This window comes from Drosophila suzukii (genome assembly GCF_043229965.1).
Source record: "Drosophila suzukii chromosome 2 unlocalized genomic scaffold, CBGP_Dsuzu_IsoJpt1.0 scf_2c, whole genome shotgun sequence".
Classification (NCBI taxonomy): Eukaryota; Metazoa; Arthropoda; class Insecta; order Diptera; family Drosophilidae; genus Drosophila; species Drosophila suzukii.
This window is the reverse complement of record NW_027255896.1, coordinates 14,049,134-14,068,113: the sequence shown is the minus strand read 5'-3', so window position 1 is coordinate 14,068,113 and position 18,980 is coordinate 14,049,134. Positions and strand designations below refer to the sequence as shown.

At 40.0% G+C, this 18,980-nt stretch overlaps 1 protein-coding gene and 1 long non-coding RNA gene across 4 annotated transcripts; one reads left to right on the top strand and one right to left on the bottom strand.

The window, feature by feature from the left end:
• The first annotated feature begins 10,869 nt into the window (after positions 1 to 10,869).
• On the top strand, positions 10,870 to 12,099 carry LOC139354012 (uncharacterized). Its single transcript, XM_070998225.1, has 2 exons — positions 10,870 to 10,955; positions 11,012 to 12,099. Exon 2 carries the CDS (start codon positions 11,148 to 11,150, stop codon positions 11,691 to 11,693), a length of 546 nt encoding a protein of 181 aa, XP_070854326.1. The 5' UTR covers positions 10,870 to 10,955; positions 11,012 to 11,147; the 3' UTR covers positions 11,694 to 12,099.
• Positions 12,100 to 15,852: 3,753 nt separating this feature from the next.
• LOC136117551 (uncharacterized) lies at positions 15,853 to 18,835 on the bottom strand. Of its 3 annotated transcripts, none has more exons than XR_011605147.1 (6): positions 18,690 to 18,835; positions 18,025 to 18,125; positions 17,226 to 17,827; positions 17,068 to 17,161; positions 16,370 to 16,524; positions 15,853 to 16,260 (listed from the first exon to the last, which is right to left on the bottom strand). It is a non-coding gene; the product is annotated as an uncharacterized lncRNA (long non-coding RNA). The 3 variants fall into 3 exon arrangements; XR_011605148.1 differs by lacking the exon at positions 18,690 to 18,835 and adding an exon at positions 18,521 to 18,539; XR_011605146.1 differs by lacking the exon at positions 18,690 to 18,835 and adding an exon at positions 18,364 to 18,509.
• Positions 18,836 to 18,980: the final 145 nt, after the last annotated feature.

The following is an 18,980-nucleotide window of genomic DNA, read 5'->3' as shown; positions in this document are numbered from 1 at the left end:
TGCAATTAAAAGCAAAGGTTTATTACGCAAACTGATAAGTATCATAATCACGAAATCTTGGCCATTTGCTTTATCGATATTCTGTGTTATTATGTACACTCTAACATACCAAAAATACCACAGCTAGACGCTAGACAGAGCCGAAAAAAGTCAGTTGGACATTAAATCTCAATCTGATCTGTCGTCTCCTTTTAATCGGAACACAACATTTCTGGCGACAAGGAAAAAAGTGCCGCAAAATTTCATTTTGTGTAATTCGTGTCGGTAGACTAAAACAACAGTAATCGAACGCAAAAAGACATACAATGGCTAACAGCCAAGTTAATTTTGAAACATTATTGGCTCAACAGCAAGAATTTGCGCAGAAGTTCTTTCACAAAAAAGTGGTGTGAACTAAGCCAGATCGGGAGAATTATCCGTGTGCCCGCCGTTTCCAAACTTTAACAAAGAAAATCAAAATTGGGAAACGTACCTCCAACACCTGCAAGCAGCAGATAGGAAAACAAGAAAGGAAGTTAGCTTTGGCAAGTTGAAGCTTATATACCCTTGCAGCTATAATTCTTAAATTTAAAAACACAAAAAATGATATTCCCAATAGTATAAGATAATATGTCAAAAAACACCGAAGCTATAATTTGTTTCATATTATTTTCCTACCAATTTTCCGATCGTTCCTATGGCAGCTATATGATATAGTCGTCCGATTTTGATTAAATAAAATTTGAAATTCAGAACTAATTAAAAAATGTTATTTCCAAGCGTTGGAGGTTATATGTTGAAAAACACCGAAGCTATAATTTGTTTCATATTATTTTTCCACCAATTTTACGACAGTTCCTATGGCAGCTATATGATATAGTCTTCCGATTTTGATAAAATTAAATTCGAAATTCAAAACTAATTAAAAAATGTTATTTCCAAGCTTAGGAGGTTATATGCTTAAAAACACCAAAGATATAATTTTTTTAAATTTGTTTTTCCTATTATTCCTTAGGGAGCTATAAGATATAGTTGTCCGATCCGGCTAGTTCCGACTTATATACTACCTGCAAAAGATATAAGACTTTTTGGAAAGTTTCAGCCCGATAGCTTTAAAACTGAGAGACTTGTTTGCGTAGAAACGGACGGACAGACGGACATGGCTAGATCGACTCGTCTAGTCATGCTGTTCAAGAATATATATACTATATGGGGTCGGAAACGTCTCCTTCACTGCGTGGCAAACTTCTGACTGAAATCAATATACCCTCTGCAAGGGTATAAAAACGTATTTTCTATCGTGGGCAGGCACTCACATATTTGGGCTTGTAAAAAATCTGTTTGGTAGCGAAAACTTGGACCAGCAGACATTTGAACAAATAACGGAAAAACTAACAGAACATTTCAAGCAGAAGCGTCATATTGTTGCTGCACAGTACAAATTCTTCAAACGTCAGATGCAGGACACACAGACACATAAGGAATGAGTCGCCGATCTACGTGGCATTGCTAGAGAGTGTCAATTTGTTTGCCACTCCGATGGGTGTTCATTTAATTACGTTAATGAAATGATCCGCGATCAAATAATTGTGCACACTCCATTCGACGCAATTCGCACAGCCGCTTTGCAGAAGTTACAGCCGTCGCTTGAAGACGTTCTATCAATTGCCGAAACTTACGAGGCAACAACAAAGACAGTGGCAGTAATCAAAGAGAGTGAGAAGAGAGCTCTTGATACAAACGCAGTATACACACAAAAATCAAATCATCAAAAACTCAATTTTTCTGATGGTAAAGGCGACAAGACTGCTTTAAAATCGTGCTCTTGCTGCGGTCACTCTCATTCTCGCGAAAATGGCAAGTCTCGGGTGGCAATTTGCCACAAATGTTCCAGAAAGGGGCACATAGCTGTCGGTCCAAGCAGTGCAAAGACGAAAAACACACCGATCAACCAAAAACACGAAACAAAAACGCAGAGTCAATTTAAGCAATCTACAACGTTTCCAGCTTGATCAAGTTTGAAGGAAACAAAACTGTGATTGAAGTGGAGCTCTTCAATACAATCGTATCCTTCCAAATGGATTCTGGTTCAACGGTGTCAGTATTGAATGTCAATACATACAAAAAGCTAAACAGCCTGAAACTGCAGAAGTGCGATCGAATCTTGCACGCATTTGGCCAACAACAAATTCCTGTAGTGGGTGAGCTACACTCTGTAGCAAGGTGTGGCAACAAATTGGCAAAGGTGGAGATAATTGTGGCTAATGTGGAGAACTCCAATAATCTGTTCGGCTTGGATTTGTTTAAAACATTGAATTTTGAAATTCAGCATATCGCAAACGTCACTGAAAAGCAGGGGACTCAAATGACAGATCTTTGCCAGAGGTATTAGGAGGTATTTAAGTACGATAAAAAACTTTAAGGCAAGCATTTACCTTAAACCGAGTTCCGTACCAAAGTTCTACAAAAGCAGGCAATTCCGTTTGCCCAATTGGTTAAGTTCAAGGAGGAAGCGCAGCGTCTTATAGAAGCAGGTATTTGGAAGCCCGTCAAATTTAGCAACTGGGCATCGCCAATAGTACTAGCACCGAAGCCAGGTGGAGCACTACGAATCTGCGGTGATTTCAAGCAAGGCGTCAATTCCCCATTGGACATCGAGCAATATCCATTGCCGACACGTGAGTCATTGTTACACAAAATTCATCACGGCACGCATTTCTCAAAATTGACCTCAAGGACGCATACTTACAAATGGAGTTAGACGATGCAGCGAAAGAAATTATGGTTGTCAACACGCCGTTGGGTCTCTTTCAGTACCAACGTTTGCCGTATGGAATAGCTAGCGCACCAGCTATATTCCAGCGTCACCTTGAGAAACTTCTAAGTGAAATAGAAGGTTGTGGAAATTATCTCGACGACATAATTATTTCGGCTCCTACAGTGGACCAACACCTAGCCTTACTTGAACAAATTTTATGCATTTTACAGGCGATTGGCATAAAATGTAAGAAAGAGAAATGTTTCTTTCTAAGGGATAAAATTGAGTTCCTTGGGAGAAGGGTCAGTGTTAAGGGCATCCTTCCGGATTCGTCAGGACTAGAAGCCGTTAAGGAATTAAAGCCGCCCTCCAATCTACAACAGCTAGATGCGTTCATGGGAAAAGTGAACTATTACTGCAATTTCATTCCAAATTACTCCCAGTTAGCTTCACGCCTAAATCAATTGCGTAGAAAGAACATACCCTTCAAGTTTGGACCCGAGCAACAGCAAGCTTTCTCAGCTTTGAAGAAGCATATCCTCGACGCTACTGAGCTGGCACATTTCAACGAGAATCTTCCGCTTGTTTTAGCCACATATGCATCCTCTTTCGGCATTGGTGTTGTATTGTCACACATACATCCAGATGGAAAGGAAAAGCCAATAGCCTTCGCATCAAAAAACCCTTGACGTCCACCAAGTCCGATACAAGCAAATTGAGAAGGAAGCCCTTTCAATCATGGGGAAAGAAGTTCCATCAGTATTTATATGGCAGGAAATTTATTCTCATAATTGATCACAAGCCGTTGGTCACAATCTTTAATCCTAGCAAGCATTTGTCAACAATGACTTCAAACAGACTCCAGCGTTGGGCTATAATATTGATGGCTTACAATTTTGATATTAAATATCGCTCACACGTCTTCCTATAATCCTTTTCGATAAGGAAGAGGAATGCTAAACATCGTCGATATATCCTGTCCAATAAATGCCGATATCATCAACGAAAGTCTAAAAAGCGATACAATTTTGCAGAGAGTATACAACTTCGTATCAACTGGTTGGCCAGAACAACAGGATGATCCCGAAATACAACCTTACTTCAGCCGCAGATTTGCCTTGACGATCAACAACAAGCTGCTATGTCTCCATTCTGAAGTCAACCTAATTATTATTCTTCGCAAGTTTCGAAGTAAAATTCTTATACTTCTTCACGACGGTCACTGGGGAATAGTTCGCATGAAACAACTAGCAAGTCAGCATGTTTGGTGGCCAGGTATCGACGACGACATAGCACAACTAACTAAGAGTTGTACCGTTTGCGAGGTAGGCAACCCAGCCCCGGTAAAAGCGTTTCAAAGCTGTCCAAAAGCTACAAGTGCCTGGGAAAGGATACACATAGACTTTGCGGGTCCTATATTTGAGTTAATGTGGCTAATATGCGTCGATGCTTATTCTCAGTTCCCGTTAATAAGCCAAATGTCGTCAACTACAACTGCAAATACAATATCAGCGCTCACAGCTATATTTGCGATTGAGGGTTACCGCAAAACAATTGTCTATGATAATGGACCGCAACTCACTGCAGAAACCTTTAAGGAATTTTGCCTTCAACATGGAATTAACAACCAAACTACAGCTCCTTTTCACCCAGCATCAAATGAACTTGCTGAACGCTTCGTCCAAACTTTTAAAACTTCTGTCGGCAAAAACATTAAAGACGGGTATTCAGTAAAAATAGCCGTTACGAAATACCTTAGTTCGTATCGTTTCACCCCGAACTCGGAAGGAAAAAGCCCGGCAGAAATTCTACATGGTCGCCCTGTGCATACGATCTTAAGTCAACTTTTTAAAAAACAAACTGAAAGCCAGCATATCGAACCAAAGAAGTATTCGCCGATCCAAAAAGTATTTGCCAAAAACTACGCCAGGGGAGAAAAGTGGATAAAAGCTGTCATCGATCGGTCCATAGGCCGTATGGTATTTATTCTTCGAACATCCACAGACTTTACTAAGCGATCACGATGATCTCAGTATCAGCTCCAAAGATGACAACACTCCGTTTTGGTGGATGCCCGACACTTCCAATCCACCAACAACTCCGCCAAGCCCAAGACATGAAGAACAGCAGCTATCTAGCCCATCACAGCCTCTCCAATCCACCCAAGCTTCCAATGAAGTACCAGCACCAATCCAGCTAGATGAACCTCAACCGTCGATCTGGTATCCCCATCCACAGCAGTACTCGTTCGCGCCAAGATGTCAACCGTTTCCAACCCCCAGATTTCAGAAAGCGTAAAACTACTAACAAAATGTAAATTTAGGGGAGAGATGTGATATGTATTAAATTCACGAAATCTTGGCCATTTGCTTTATCGATATTCTCAGTTATTATGTACACTTTAACATACCAAAAATACCACAGCTAGACGGAGCCGAATAAAGTCACAACACAAACAATATTATCGGATGATTTGTGTAAAAAACAAGAAAGAACTCCATGGCCGAGTGCCTCGACTAAAAATTTAGTAAAAGGTACTAAAGGGAGATGGAGATATACAAGCGATCTCATTTTATGGTTATGTGGGCGTGAATCAGATTTAAGCGTTAGAGTGGGCTTCGCAAACTTTTTTTTAAGTTAATCGATAGGTGTTTACGAGACACATACATTTCAGCTAAAATATTGTTTCTAGCACGAAAACTGTGGTGGCTACAGTTTTGGAAGGTTTCTGAGCGTTAAAGTAGGCGTGGCAAACTTTTTTTGGGTCAATCGATAGGTATTGACGAGATTTATACATTTCAGCAAAATTTTTTTCAAGCATACAAATTTTGGGCAGCACAGTTTTGGGCGGCTTGTGGGCGTTAGAGTGGGCGTGGCATATTCGCGTGACAAAGTTGCGCTGCGTACAAAGTTTCGAAATCTAAGCCTAAAATGTTTCTACCTGATAATTTCCGAGATATCCGTGTCCATATCTACGATTTTTTTAAGTTTTTGGGCGGTTTGTGGCCATTAGAGTGGGCGTGGAAAATGTTTTTGGATCAATCGATTGGTATTGATGAGAACGTAAATTGAGCTAAAATTTGTATTCTAGCCATAAAACTGTAGGAGCCACAGTTTTAGGCGGTTTGTGGGCGTTAGAGTAGAAACAAACTTGCGCAGGGATCTTTAGTATCTGCATTCCAAATCTCAGTATTGCAGCTTTTATAGTTATCGAGATCGTCATCCGATTTGCAGACCATTGCAGAGGCTATAATGATTTTAGTCAGATGTTTGCAACGCAGTGAAGGTGACGTTTCCGACCCCATAAAGTAGGGGAGTGTAGGGTAAGGAGACGAGTAGTGTAAGGCAACGAACTCGTCAAATCTCTTATGTGAACTCACGTCGAAAATCCCAAATAATTGTATTCGATTTCTCTTGTTGTGCCGACAATGTGTGTAAAATAATATTACTAAGAGTTTGCGTAAGGTCTATGTAAGATAGTTTTTACAAAAAAGTGGAGCAAAAATTTAAAAAGCTTTTCAATTTATTTGTATTTCAGCAGTGCCAGAGCAAAGATTTGTGTGAAGCAAGTCAGATAAATATATAAAAGTATTAAGATATATATTGTTGAACGTTGATGCACTAAGAGCAAAACAAACAAGTGGCCCAAACGACACCAAGCTCGTGCTTGTTACGCTCGGGCCCATTTTTATTTCAGGCAAATATGGTTCGCGAGGAAGGTACGTAGAACAAATAGAGACAGGACAAAACATTGATCAACAAGACTAAAGCAAATGAGCTAAGAATTTAATTTTTAATACAGGAATAGAAGTTGAGGAACAAATTAAATGATATAGGGTTCTATAATTATTAGAAAGAACTCGAAAGGGCTCGTGCTGACTAAAATTAGATGAAAATCGTGCAAGTTGATAGAATAGTAGTTAGTTAACATTAAAAGTTAGACGGCTTACCAAATCTACAGAATCAGTATCGCCTATGATAAGATTATTCATAAAAATAGTACCAAGCATAGTTCTGTACAGACTCTATACGGTCAATGTGCACGGACAAGGGAGGTAAATAATAATTTGGTAGTGTATGGATCATCAAATTCTTTAGACCAACGATTTATAAACCGAAGAACACTCATAGCTTTATTTACGGTAGAGGTTATGTGGGAGTCAAATTTAAGTTTAGGATCGAGTAGAACACGAAAATCGTTTAAAGAGTACGAGTATATTCGGTCCAGGGACATGTTCTGAAAAGAGTAAATCTTGAACGTTGGCGAACCCCTATAAAAATCCATAACGCTGCACTTAAGATAGTTTAAATTCAAAGGGTTGTACTGACACCATTCCTGGAATCTATTAATGTCTGACTGCAAGCAGAAACCAGACTCAATATTATTATATGATAAACAAAGCTTAACATCATCAGCATACATTAGTACATGAGAGTGAGTTACTATAGAGGGAAGATAGTTTATAAACAGAGTAAACAGTAAAGGGCTTACTGACTGCCCTGAGGCACTCCAGATATCACGTTGATCATCTTGGAAACAGCGTTTTTGAATAAAACCCTCTTAGATCTACCATTCAAATAACTTGAAATCCAAGCTAACAGATTATTCGAAAACGCGAGCTGATCTAATTTGAATAAAAGAAGAGAGTGGTTTACAGAGTCAAAGGCTTTACAAAAATCTGTATATATAACGTCTGTATGAATTTTTTTGTTAAATCCATCTATTACAAAAGATGTCAATTCGAGCAGGTAAGTGGTGGTCGATCTTCGCTTAACAAAACCATGTTGACACGGAGATATCAAAGAGGAGCACAAACGATGCAAATGAGAGGTAATAATGCGTTCAAATGTTTTAGGAATTGCAGACCATTTGGAGATTCCTCTACAGTTCTGAACATTCACCTTCGCACCCGTTTTGTGGGGTGGAATAATAAAATAATCTTTCCAGATAGTAGGAAAAACAGATGATGAGATAGCCAAATTAAAAAAATTAAGAATGGGCTTACAAATAGTTCGGGCACTAAACTTTTGCACACACCCTGGGGGTCCATCTGGCCCCGAGGAATAGGTTGGCGTTATAGTTTCTAAACCACTAAGTAGAGTACTTTCGGTGATTACAGGAGAAACAAGGAAGAACGCTGTAGTCGAGTACCTCGACTATCGGATAGCCGTTACTCAGCTAAAGGGACGAAAGGGAAATGGAGATATGCAAGCAGCAAAGCGAGATTGAAATGCGCCACCTACCGACGGTAGACGGATTTAAGTGTTATGGGCGTTAGAGTGGGCGTGGAAAATTTTATTTGGTTTAATCGATAGGTATTGAAAAGACCAATACATTTCAGTTCAAATTTTGTGAAATGAAAATTGTGGGCGCCACAGGCTTGTGGGCGGCTTGTGGGCGGCTTGTGGGCGTTAGAGTGGGGGCGGTATATTCACGTAACAATTTTGCGCTGCGTTCAAGGCTACAGAATCTAAATTTGAGATCTCCATTCTCTATCTTTGATAGTTTCCGAGATATCGACGTTCATATTTACGATTTTTTGAAGTTTGTGGGCGGTTTGTGGGTTAATCAATAGGTACTGATGGGGACAATACATTTAAGTTACAATTTTTATTCCGGCATCAAAATTGTAGGAGCCATAGTTTTCGACGGACATGGCTAGATCGACTCGGCTGGAGATCCTGATCAAATATATATATACTTTATAGGGTCGGAAACGCTTCTTTCTGCCTGTTACATACTTTCCGACGAATCTACTGTAACGAACTGATTTTTATGGTCTGCTCGCTACGAGATTCGTGCGGCTAGCTCAGTATATTGTGTGTTCGTCCCACCAAATTTATATTAACGTGACCGCCCAGTAGCTCAGTGAGAAAGCATAGAATTCACGGGTTCGTATTGGGTTTTATTGCGGGTATATTATTACAAGTGTCTTAGTCGCTTGGTTGGCCTTGACTCGTTGCTTGTGACCCTCGGTGCTTCCGACGGCCCTGATTGACTCGACGACCTCTCGCCTTGACGACTCGGTGCTCCAGTCCTGTAGCTCCCTGAAGATACTCGCAGCTCCCTGAAGATCCTCGCCGCTCCCTGAAGATCCTCGCAGCTCCCTGAAGACGCTCGCTCGCTGCTCACTTGTCACGCGTGACTTGGTGACTGCTGGTAACGACTCGGAATCGCGAGGGGTATCGGCCGTACGGGCTTAGGGAAGCGTCACCGTTCTCAGACTAGGGTGAACAGAAGCTGCGCTCTCCAGGATCGCTCCTTTCGACACTCCGCCTGTCCCTTGCTCTGTCCCGGATGGTCCCACTGGGTTTCTGCTCAGCCCGCGCGGACAGTCAAGGCGGAACGCCAGGAAGCTGCCTCGCGCCTTACTTCGCTTCCACGCCTAGTGTAAACGAACGTTCCACCCTAGCCTCACCCTTTTGCCTTTTGTCCGGGACGTTTCCGTGTGGCTTTTGGTACTCGGGGTTCGGGCACGCCGCTCCGGGACCCCGCAAGTCGAATCCGTAGGGCTCTCCTGGATAATTCCACTCGAGACCGTACCGATCGACCGCTCTCCCTTCTGGCTTGTTATACTCGTGGTTCGGGCACGCCGCTCCGGGACCTCGCAAGTCGAATCCGTAGGGCTCTCCTGGACAATTCCACTCAAGCCCTTACCGATCGACCGCTCTCCCTTCTGGCTTGTTATACTCTTTCCAGGCGTAACGCCAGGACTTTGTGGACAGGGTTAATTGACCGCCTTGACCTAGCCGTGTGATGCCCTCTGGATCTCAGCTACCTGCGTCTCAATTCGGAGATTCCTGGTATCCCAATCCCGAACGTCTCGACGTAGCAATCTCGCTCCTTGTAGGCTCCCACGGCGCTGCTTCTCTGGCGACTCGACTTGCTGCTGCTCCCTTGTAGATTATCTGGTTGTTTGATTGTTCACTTTGGTATCTGAGTGATCTTGACGGTTTGACTCCTTGTGATCGACTGATCCAGCTGCCAGCGCTCTGCGGCCTTATATAGGGCCTCCGGGTACCGTTATTTCTCTTTTGCGCACGGCCCGCTGGATCTCTCCGCTCTGGGTCCAAAGTCCGTGCCTCCTGGATGACCCACTTGTCGTTCCCGTACCGCTTCCAATCGATGCTCCGCCCACTGCTGCCATCCCGCTGATTCCCATGATGCTTGTGGCACGCCTGTGTACCGCTCCACCGCCGAGATGTGGCACTTCCTCTCCCGGTCCAAAGTTCACGGGAGAGTCCAAAGTCCGGTGGAGTCCCGTTACCCCCTTTTGCATACGGCACTCTTGCTCTGCCCGCGAAGTCTCCATTCTCTCTCGATCTCCATCCTTGGTCTCCAATCTCTCTCGCTCTCCTTCATTGGTCTCCAAACACTCTCGCTCTCCTTCGTTGGTCTCCGAACTCTCTCGATCTCCACCCTTGGTCTCCAAACTCTCTCGTTCTCCTCGCCGCGCCGTTACTACGCGAATTCGCCGCGTATCTGGTAAGCGGCCGGCCATCTGCTGCTGCTTCTATTTGTGGGGAGTTATTCAACTCCTCACATTCCCCCCTTACTTCGGGAAACATTTAACACTGGTTCCTACTCTCCGGCGTTTCCTTGCTTATCCTAGCCTTTGAGTCCTTGTGATTTCCGCGGCGCTCCCTCATTGCTCTCTCGATGCTCCCTCGACGCTCTTAACTCCCTTGAGTTTCTACAGCGGGGTCATCCTCCTCGTAGCAACTTTAAATCTCCCGCGCCGATATCTTTCCTGACTCCACTGGGACATCGATACTCGTGTGCTATCGATCCCCAGCTCGCTGCTCATCGCTGCGTTCTACTCCTTTTATTTGCTTCCTCCGCCTGGTCACACCATTCGTGTGTGATCGATGTGCGATATCGATATCGACGGTGCGGCGTTGCCACCTGCTCGTTGCGATATTTCCACCTTTGGCCGATATTACCATTTGACGTGTACCCACCGATCGCACTTTCATCTAGTGCCAATCGATCGCCTATCGAGGCGCCCCCTTCCCTGGCTCATGGTGATTTTGCAACTTTCTAGGTAAGTTTTCGCATTTCCTCACTCCTTTCTATTTCCTTTCTCTCTCCACACGACCTCTCTCGCCTCTCGTCTCTCTCTCACCCTTCAATCGTCCTCAGCCGGCTGAGCCTGGCTTTACGCTGGCAACACTCGAAAGCTGGTGCGGAGAGGACTTCGCATTTGCTTCGCTGCAGGTAAGTATTTTGGTGTCGCTTGGCTGCTTCCTGTATTAACCCAATATTGATTTCAGGACGCTGAAGCTGCTATGTATGCCCCTTACTTCTGGCCCCTGTTTCAGCCGCGTTTCCCGTTCTATGCCGGTTTTTTTTTTTTAAACTCTGTTTTTCGTTTCATTTAACTTTTATTTCTGCTCCTCGAACACTCTCATGCCCGCCAGCCCCTCTCTCCATACGCGCACGCTGCGCCTGCCGCCCAGGATGCGAGCCTCCTGTACCACCGGTGCCTCCGCGATCCCTTCGGGCCACTCCGGCTCCGCGATCTCTCGCCATCGCTGGCCCTCCGGCGCCGACACCGTCCGCGACAACTTCGGCCGGGCCACCACCTCGGACACTTCGGGCGCCGAGTGCTGCAGCTTGAGCGGAGGACGGCCGTTTTCCACGGGCTCAGGCCACACCCAGGGTCCTCGCTCCAGAGGCTCCGCTGTTACTGCGCTCCCGGTAGGCGTTGGCGTCGATGGCCCTGTCCTTGGCGTCGTTGGTCCGGTGCTCGGCGTCGGTGGTGCCCACCGCTCCGGTCTGCCACGGGTCCTGGGGTCCAGCGGGCTCACCCGGGGACCACATTCTTCCCAGATCCGGGGTTCTTCCGTCGCTGCCGTCTCCTCCGCGGGTCCCTCCGGCCAGGTCCAGACAACCGTCTGCTGTCGCCACCTTACCCCTTCGGCCACGAACGTCCGGGTGCTGTGGCTCACGTGAGTTACGTATAACCCCACTTCACTTCCCACATATGTCCAAAACCCAATTTTTTCTTCCACCTCTTAATAATAAAGTACAAGAATTGCTTAACTCATTAAATGCTAAATAAACAATATATTAAAGTAATACAGCAAACAGGAAATGCACAGGTTAACGATCTGGCACATGCCAACCAAAATAAGTTCTAGGAAAATATAAAATCCAAATAAGCAATATAACACAGTAAACAGGAAATGCATAGTTCATCGATCGTTATTAAATTCAGGCTAACTAGAGGTCAACGATCTTACACATGTCGACCAGAATAATTCGTAAGAAAACCTAATAAGCACTTCTGTAAACCTAAATTAAGTTTTCTTTAAAACATTATCAATAAAGAATATTCAGTTGATTTTTGCCCACCAAACCCGCTTGACGTGTTTTACTTACAAATAATTTATTTTTTTAAAAACTTCGCAACTCCTTAAACAAAATTGGCGCAGCCGGTAGGATCCTTTTTAATTGAAGAGGGTCCAGTGATTATTCAAATCGAACTTAACGTGAAGAAAAAAAAAATATAACAAAAATTTTTTGTGATAAATAAAAAATACAAAAAGTCAGCGAACAGAAGCGAACTAAAAATCAGTCCGCTAAGTGAACGTGGTGCAGTACATAGAAAAGTGCATTGATCAAAGCAAAACCAGACCAAGCAGCGCAACAGCATTAAATCCAACTAAAAATCAGTGGATTAATGCCTGTAGAGATCGAACGAAAATCGACTTAGACAGCGCTAAGAAGGAAATCAACTCAACCTGGATATAAGAAGGCAGCGAAGGATCGCTTTATACGACAATAGCAGGATGGCTCACGATAACGGCCAGATGCCCCAAGCGGATCTTTTGGAACAATTGGCCATAAGGGAAAGACAGCTGGAGCAACTGCAACAAGCGTATGTACAGCTCCAAGGAATTGGAAACAACCCAGCCCAACAAGAGCGGTTGTTCAAAAACATCAATCGTTTGGCAACCTTTACGGGAACCGGGGAAATCTCCATCAACTCCATCTTCAGTAGCGTGGAGTACCTGTTACAGACGGTAGAGGACCCACAACTCAAGAGAGAAGCCACAAGGACAATATTCTACAGGACAATTCAGGGTCAAGCAAAGGATGCAGTAATAAATATCCCGGAGCCGGACAACTGGGACCTGATAAAAGCCACCTTGAAGTTAAGGTACAGACCAGACACGGAGCCGCACCAAATCTACAAGAGGATATGTTACCTGAGAGTGAATTCGGTGAGCGAGCTTGCAGTAGAAATTCAAAATATAAAATATAAAAATGATGAATTAATTGTGTATCATATACATGATAATTTTATAGATTTAAGTAATGTCGAAAGTTTATTAGTTAACACAGCCAAAGAAATGACACAAGACACTTTATTAGACAAGATCTACGAAGTCAGAGATTTAAGCACTATATTAAAGATAATGATGCAACGCAGATATGAGAATAGTTGCATTAGGTATCAGTATAGGAAAGGTAGACCTAATCAAAACAATTACAGGAACAACAACCAGAATACCAATCAACAATATAATCAGCAAAACAATACAATGCAAAATGCACATCAAAATAAGAATACCAATCAACAATATAATCAGCAAAACAATACAATGCAAAATGTACATCAAAATTATCAGAGCAACAATTCAGGACAAGTTAGACAGAACAATACCCCTCAGAATTTTAGAGGCAATAACTCCGGACAAAGTAGACGATATCAAAATAATCAGTGGAATCAACAAGCAGGATCACATCAGTCTAGGCAAAATAGGCCAGCGAATGTGGTACCTATGAAGGTAGATAACATAGAAGCCAACCAACACCAAAACCATACCGACCAAAGCAGATACGAAAATGACAACTACAACAGTGACCATAACTCGAACAGTAAACACGACAATAATCAAATGGAAAACTATCCACAGGCAGAATTTAATAATACGGTTTTTTTTACGAAGCCGCCTCGGATGGGTTACCACTAACAGAACTTAACATAGACAAACAGAAATACGTGGCCTTAATAGACACAGGAGCCACCTTGAGTTTAGTTAGCGACCAGATTAACGGTTACAGAAAAATGAGACTAAATACGTCCATACCATACACTACAATTAACAGCAAAGACGTAATAGCGTACGAAATTCATACCACAGCCCCAAAAGAATTTAACTTACCAAATAACGCAAGAGTACGATGGAAATTAGCCCCGCTTAAGGGAAGAAAATACAATTTTATCATAGGGATAGACCTCCTAAATTTTTTGAATGCATTTATAAACATTGAGAGGAAGGTTTTAATTTTTTTTAATTTAAAAAGAAAAAGTAATTATAAACAATCCATATCAATACGAAGAAGTTTCTGTATTAGAAAGTAGCAGTAAAAACTTAGAGAATTTGAAACTCGACCACTTAAATGAAGAAGAAGTCAGAGAAATTAAAGTCATTGTACAATGATTTAGCAAACTTTTTTTTAAGGAGGGAGACCAACTAACTAGTACGACAGAAATTGAACACGAAATACGGACCAATACAGAGGAACAGTTAAACTCAAAACTTTATAGATACCCACCACAACACGAGGAAGAAGTTAGGAAATAAATAAAAGAAATGGAAGAACAGGGTATAATTAGAAAGAGTAATTCAAGATACTCTAGCCCACTTATAGTAATCCCGAAGAAGATCGACAACTCAGGAAAGAAAAAGTTTAGGATAGTAATAGACTACAGGAAGTTAAATGAAATAGCCATAGACGACAAATTTCCGATTCCGAACATTAATTATATTTTGGATAAACTAAGAAGAGCTCAATACATCACTACAATAGATTTAGCCAAAGGCTACCATCAGATCTTCGTCCGAGAATCAGACAGAAAAAAAACGGCATTCGTAACGCCACATGGACTATATGAGTTTATAAGAATGCCATTTGGGTTGAAAAATGCCCCTGCCACATTCCAAAGACTTATGAATGAAATACTTAGGGAACACATTAACAAAAAATGCGTCGTGTATTTAGACGATATACTTATTTTCAGCACCTCATTAAAAGAACATATTCAAGCTATTAACGAAATATTCCAAATATTAGAAAAGAAAAATTTAAAAATACAGATTGACAAGTGTAACTTCATGAAAAAGGAAACTGAATTTCTAGGACATATCCTTACAAAAGAGGGCATTAAGCCAAATCCAAATAAGATCGCAATCATAGAAAAATTACTGTTACCACGAACAGAGAAGCAAATAAAAAGCTTCTTAGGTATAACAGGTTATTACAGAAAATTTATAAAAGATTATGCTAAAAGAGCACAGCCAATAACCAAGTATTTGAAAAAAAATGTTAAAATAAATCTAAAAGACCCCACCTATGTCGAAGCATTTGAAAAATTAAAACATTTAATCAGTTCTCACCCAATTTTAAGATATCCCAATTTTAAAAAAAAAAATTTACATTAACTACAGATGCATCAAAATATGCAATTGGATCTGTCCTATCTCAAGACGGTCATCCAATCTGCTTTGCATCAAGAACGCTAAACAATCATGACAAAAATTACTCAGCAACAGACAAAGAATTCCTACACTGGTAGAAAAAACATCGTAAATGTCACTATTTCGCCAACGTTTCAACTATTTTTCCCAGCGGTTTAGAACTTAACATGAAAATCGTAAAAACGAAAACGTTAAATAGTTAATTATTTTTTGAATAATCTCGTAGTAAGTTCAACGATTTTTTAATTTCGATTAAATATGTTAAAGTAGTACAAAATAATTAAATTAAATATGTTCCATAGTAAAAAGTATTATATTTTTATATTTATTTTAAATATTTTCATATATAGTTTCAGTAAATAGAATATTTCATTTGAATGGTTTTTATAGTTAAAATAATTATAGCCCGCCCTCAAACTCAGCACATTTTTATTTGGATTAAATAATTCTCATATTTAAATCAGACTGGGATGAACTTTAATATAAATACAAATTGTATTTAAATTAAATATAGTCCCCGTTAAAAGAATTGTACTTTATGTTTGATTTAAATATAGTATTTAAGCCATACTAATATGGTGCATATTCAATAGAAACCAATCTGTAGTTTAAAACAAGCGTGATTTATATTTAATAAAGACCCAAATAAGTATGTGTTTTTATTGAAAATAAACGTAAACATATAATCAAACAATTGTTCTGCTTAAACTCTATTTTTACCATGCTAACACGTTATCATTACTTTTGTTTTAAATACATTTGTACTTAACGTAACTCTTAGAATTTATATGACACATATATACATATACATATTATACATTATTATACATATTATACATTATTATACATATTTTTTATAATCACACATTTTTTTGTTTTGCCACGTTCGTACGCCTGCATGTGCGTACAAAACTTTCCTGCGAGTCATAGTAGTGATAATTTCTTTCGCTTGTTGGTTCCTTTAATGACGGTCCACGAATTATTTAAGATGACAGATGTGAGCAATACGGTGTAAATTTAGTCCTTGTAATCTGTGAATAAGAATATGTTATTAGATTTTTGGTAATGGCATAATTTAGAAAAAGTCAAGCTTATCATAAAAAGATAAAATTTATAAATTTAAAAAAAATTATACATTACCAAGTGATACAGTTTTCTGAACTGTCTTTAATAGTTTAAGTTGCTTTTTGTTTTGCATTTGCTCTTCGTAAAAGCAAAAAACCTTTTCCTTAAATGGGTCCCATATATCAAATTGCTTCTTTCTCAGGGTACAATATGTTGGAATAAATTTGTATCTATAAAGAAAAAGTTAATAATTTTATAATAAGTTTCGAGTAGGTGTTTTTATATAAAGGGATTTAAATAAGACAAAAATATTGTTTAAATTTATTTCGTTTTTATTTTTTTTTAAATATCAAAATTAGTTAGATTTAAAGAAAAATCACGTGAAAGAACCAAAAAATATTATAAAGAAATAGATGAAACGACTGCGACGCCACAGAACCGAATGCAACGGCAGCAAAGCGTCTTTTTTGCGCCTTTTTAGTGTTTTCCATCTCGTGCATTCTACTCCTTTTAATTTCCTTTCATATTCTTCATTTCTTTCGCGTATTTTTTATCCACTTCATGTTTATTACCCAATCGCATATATTTTATTGTTTTTAAATGTAATTTTCTTTTGAGCTTTGTTTATTTCGTTAAATGTATTATCTAAATTTTCACGAAATAATAACGCGCACAACAAAGAAGAAACTCAAAAAGGAAAAATGCGACAAAAAAAAACGTGGACATGCACATGCCTTAATACTAAGTAATTATTGTATTTTTATTTGACTCACCTTTTTTCTATACTTTTCACTTTTTTATTACACTTAAATGAACACTTGTCTACCGAGCTCTATTAATCACTTTTACATCCGATCAGGAGAACCGCTTGCTTCGAAATGATCGCGGGATTCGCTACAAAGCGGAGTGTCAAAATATTTCGTATATACACCCTGCAGTACCATTCAGCGCTTATTGAGCACTCAATCACTGCAAAAAGTTCATCACTCAGCGCTCAATGAGCGCACAATTTGTATGGAGCTATGTGATGAAATTAACATAGGCATGTCCTAGGGTTCATCAGTGCTCAAAAAATAGCACTCATTGAGCGCTTTTTTGAGCACCCTCTTGAGCGCTCGATTGAGCAGCTGAAAAAGCACACGTTCAGCACATGTTGAGCGCTCGATTGAGCAGCTGAAAAAGCACACGTTCAGCACATGTTGAGCGCTCGATTGAGCAGCTGAAAAAGCACACGTTCAGCACATGTTGAGCGCTCGATTGAGCAGCGATAAAAGCACACATTCAGCACACGTTGAGCGCTCATTCAAGCAGCGAAAAAGCGCACTTTCAGCGCACGTTGAGCGCTTAGCAGCAAAAAAAATTTCAGTTGTAATTTTTATTTTTATTTGTTTATTTTAAAAATTGCGCTCGGGGGTTTCCGGTGTTATCGGGGTCGCTGACACCTCCTCCTCAGCATCTGGTTTTTAACGCACCGCATTGCCTTCTGCAGCGCCTTTTCGGGAGGCTCCGAGGGATCGACCAGGGCGATTGCATCTAGTATTAGAAAAAAATTAGTTTTAAAAATAAAACAAGACGAGAATAAAAACGAGTGACCGAAAGTAATCGTTATTTGTAAGATTTATTTATAATAAAAGAAATGTTATCTTTGGCATTCAATGTAAAAATCCCAGAAGTCTTTTAAAAATTAAACTTACAAACAATAGTTACTTTCAGCCTCAATAAAAACTTACTTAATAAGTAAGTTGTGGGACAGAACAAGTTCCTCGGATAATATGCTTAAGATGGAACGATTTAGCCTTCCATTTTTTTATAGATTTACCTTCAGCCTTGTCTAAAAATATAAGAAAATGCAAAAAATATCGAGAAGAAATTAGCAAACTTTTGTTTTCGGTCACTTGATTTATTTTATTTTGTTGTAAACAATTATTACGAAAAATAAACCAAACATTATTTATGTATTTTATATTATTTATTAAAACATTTATTTATTTTGCAGTTGCGGAAAAAAAATAACACTTTTCCAGGAACTGAAAATTGGAGATGTTTGAGATTTTTATTTAAATACGTACACAAAAGTAAGAATTGTTGTTAAATGTTATTAATATTCATTTTTATCGAATTTTAACCACAAATATAAGTTTTAAGAACAAACATCTCTTATTTTTTGTCCCTAGAAACTTTGCACTCATTAAGATTTTTAAATTCTTTCACAGATTTGTTTATTACATATATGCACCATTTGTTGCTTTTCACGTCAAAAATTAATATTTTTCACAGCTATTTTTTTTCCGCCACGTGCTATTTTGGGAATCTTGTATTTCCCTTATTTTAAATATAGATTATCTTGTTTTTTACACTCACTGTTTTCAATATTATTAGTCTGCGACAGACTCACCTGGGAATCGTTTCTTTTTCACTTTTAAGGCACTAATTTAATTTAATTTAGTAAATTGCTGGTATGTTTGCTTCAACTTCTAACTCCTTCACTAAAGTAAACGCAAGTGAAAAGACGAAACAAGGGAGGACGCTATAGTCGAGTACCTCGACTATCAGATACCCGTTACTCAAAGGGAAATGTAGATATGCAAGCAGCAAAGCGAAATTAAAATGCGCCACCTACCGGCGGTAGACAGATTTAAGCGTTATGGGCGTTAGAGTGGGCGTGGCAATCGATAGGTATTGACGA

What these genes read in the sequence shown, in the direction of transcription:
- LOC139354012 (XM_070998225.1), top strand. Translation starts at nt 11,148, where the DNA reads ATGCCCGCCAGCCCCTCTCTCCATACGCGCACGCTGCGCCTGCCGCCC.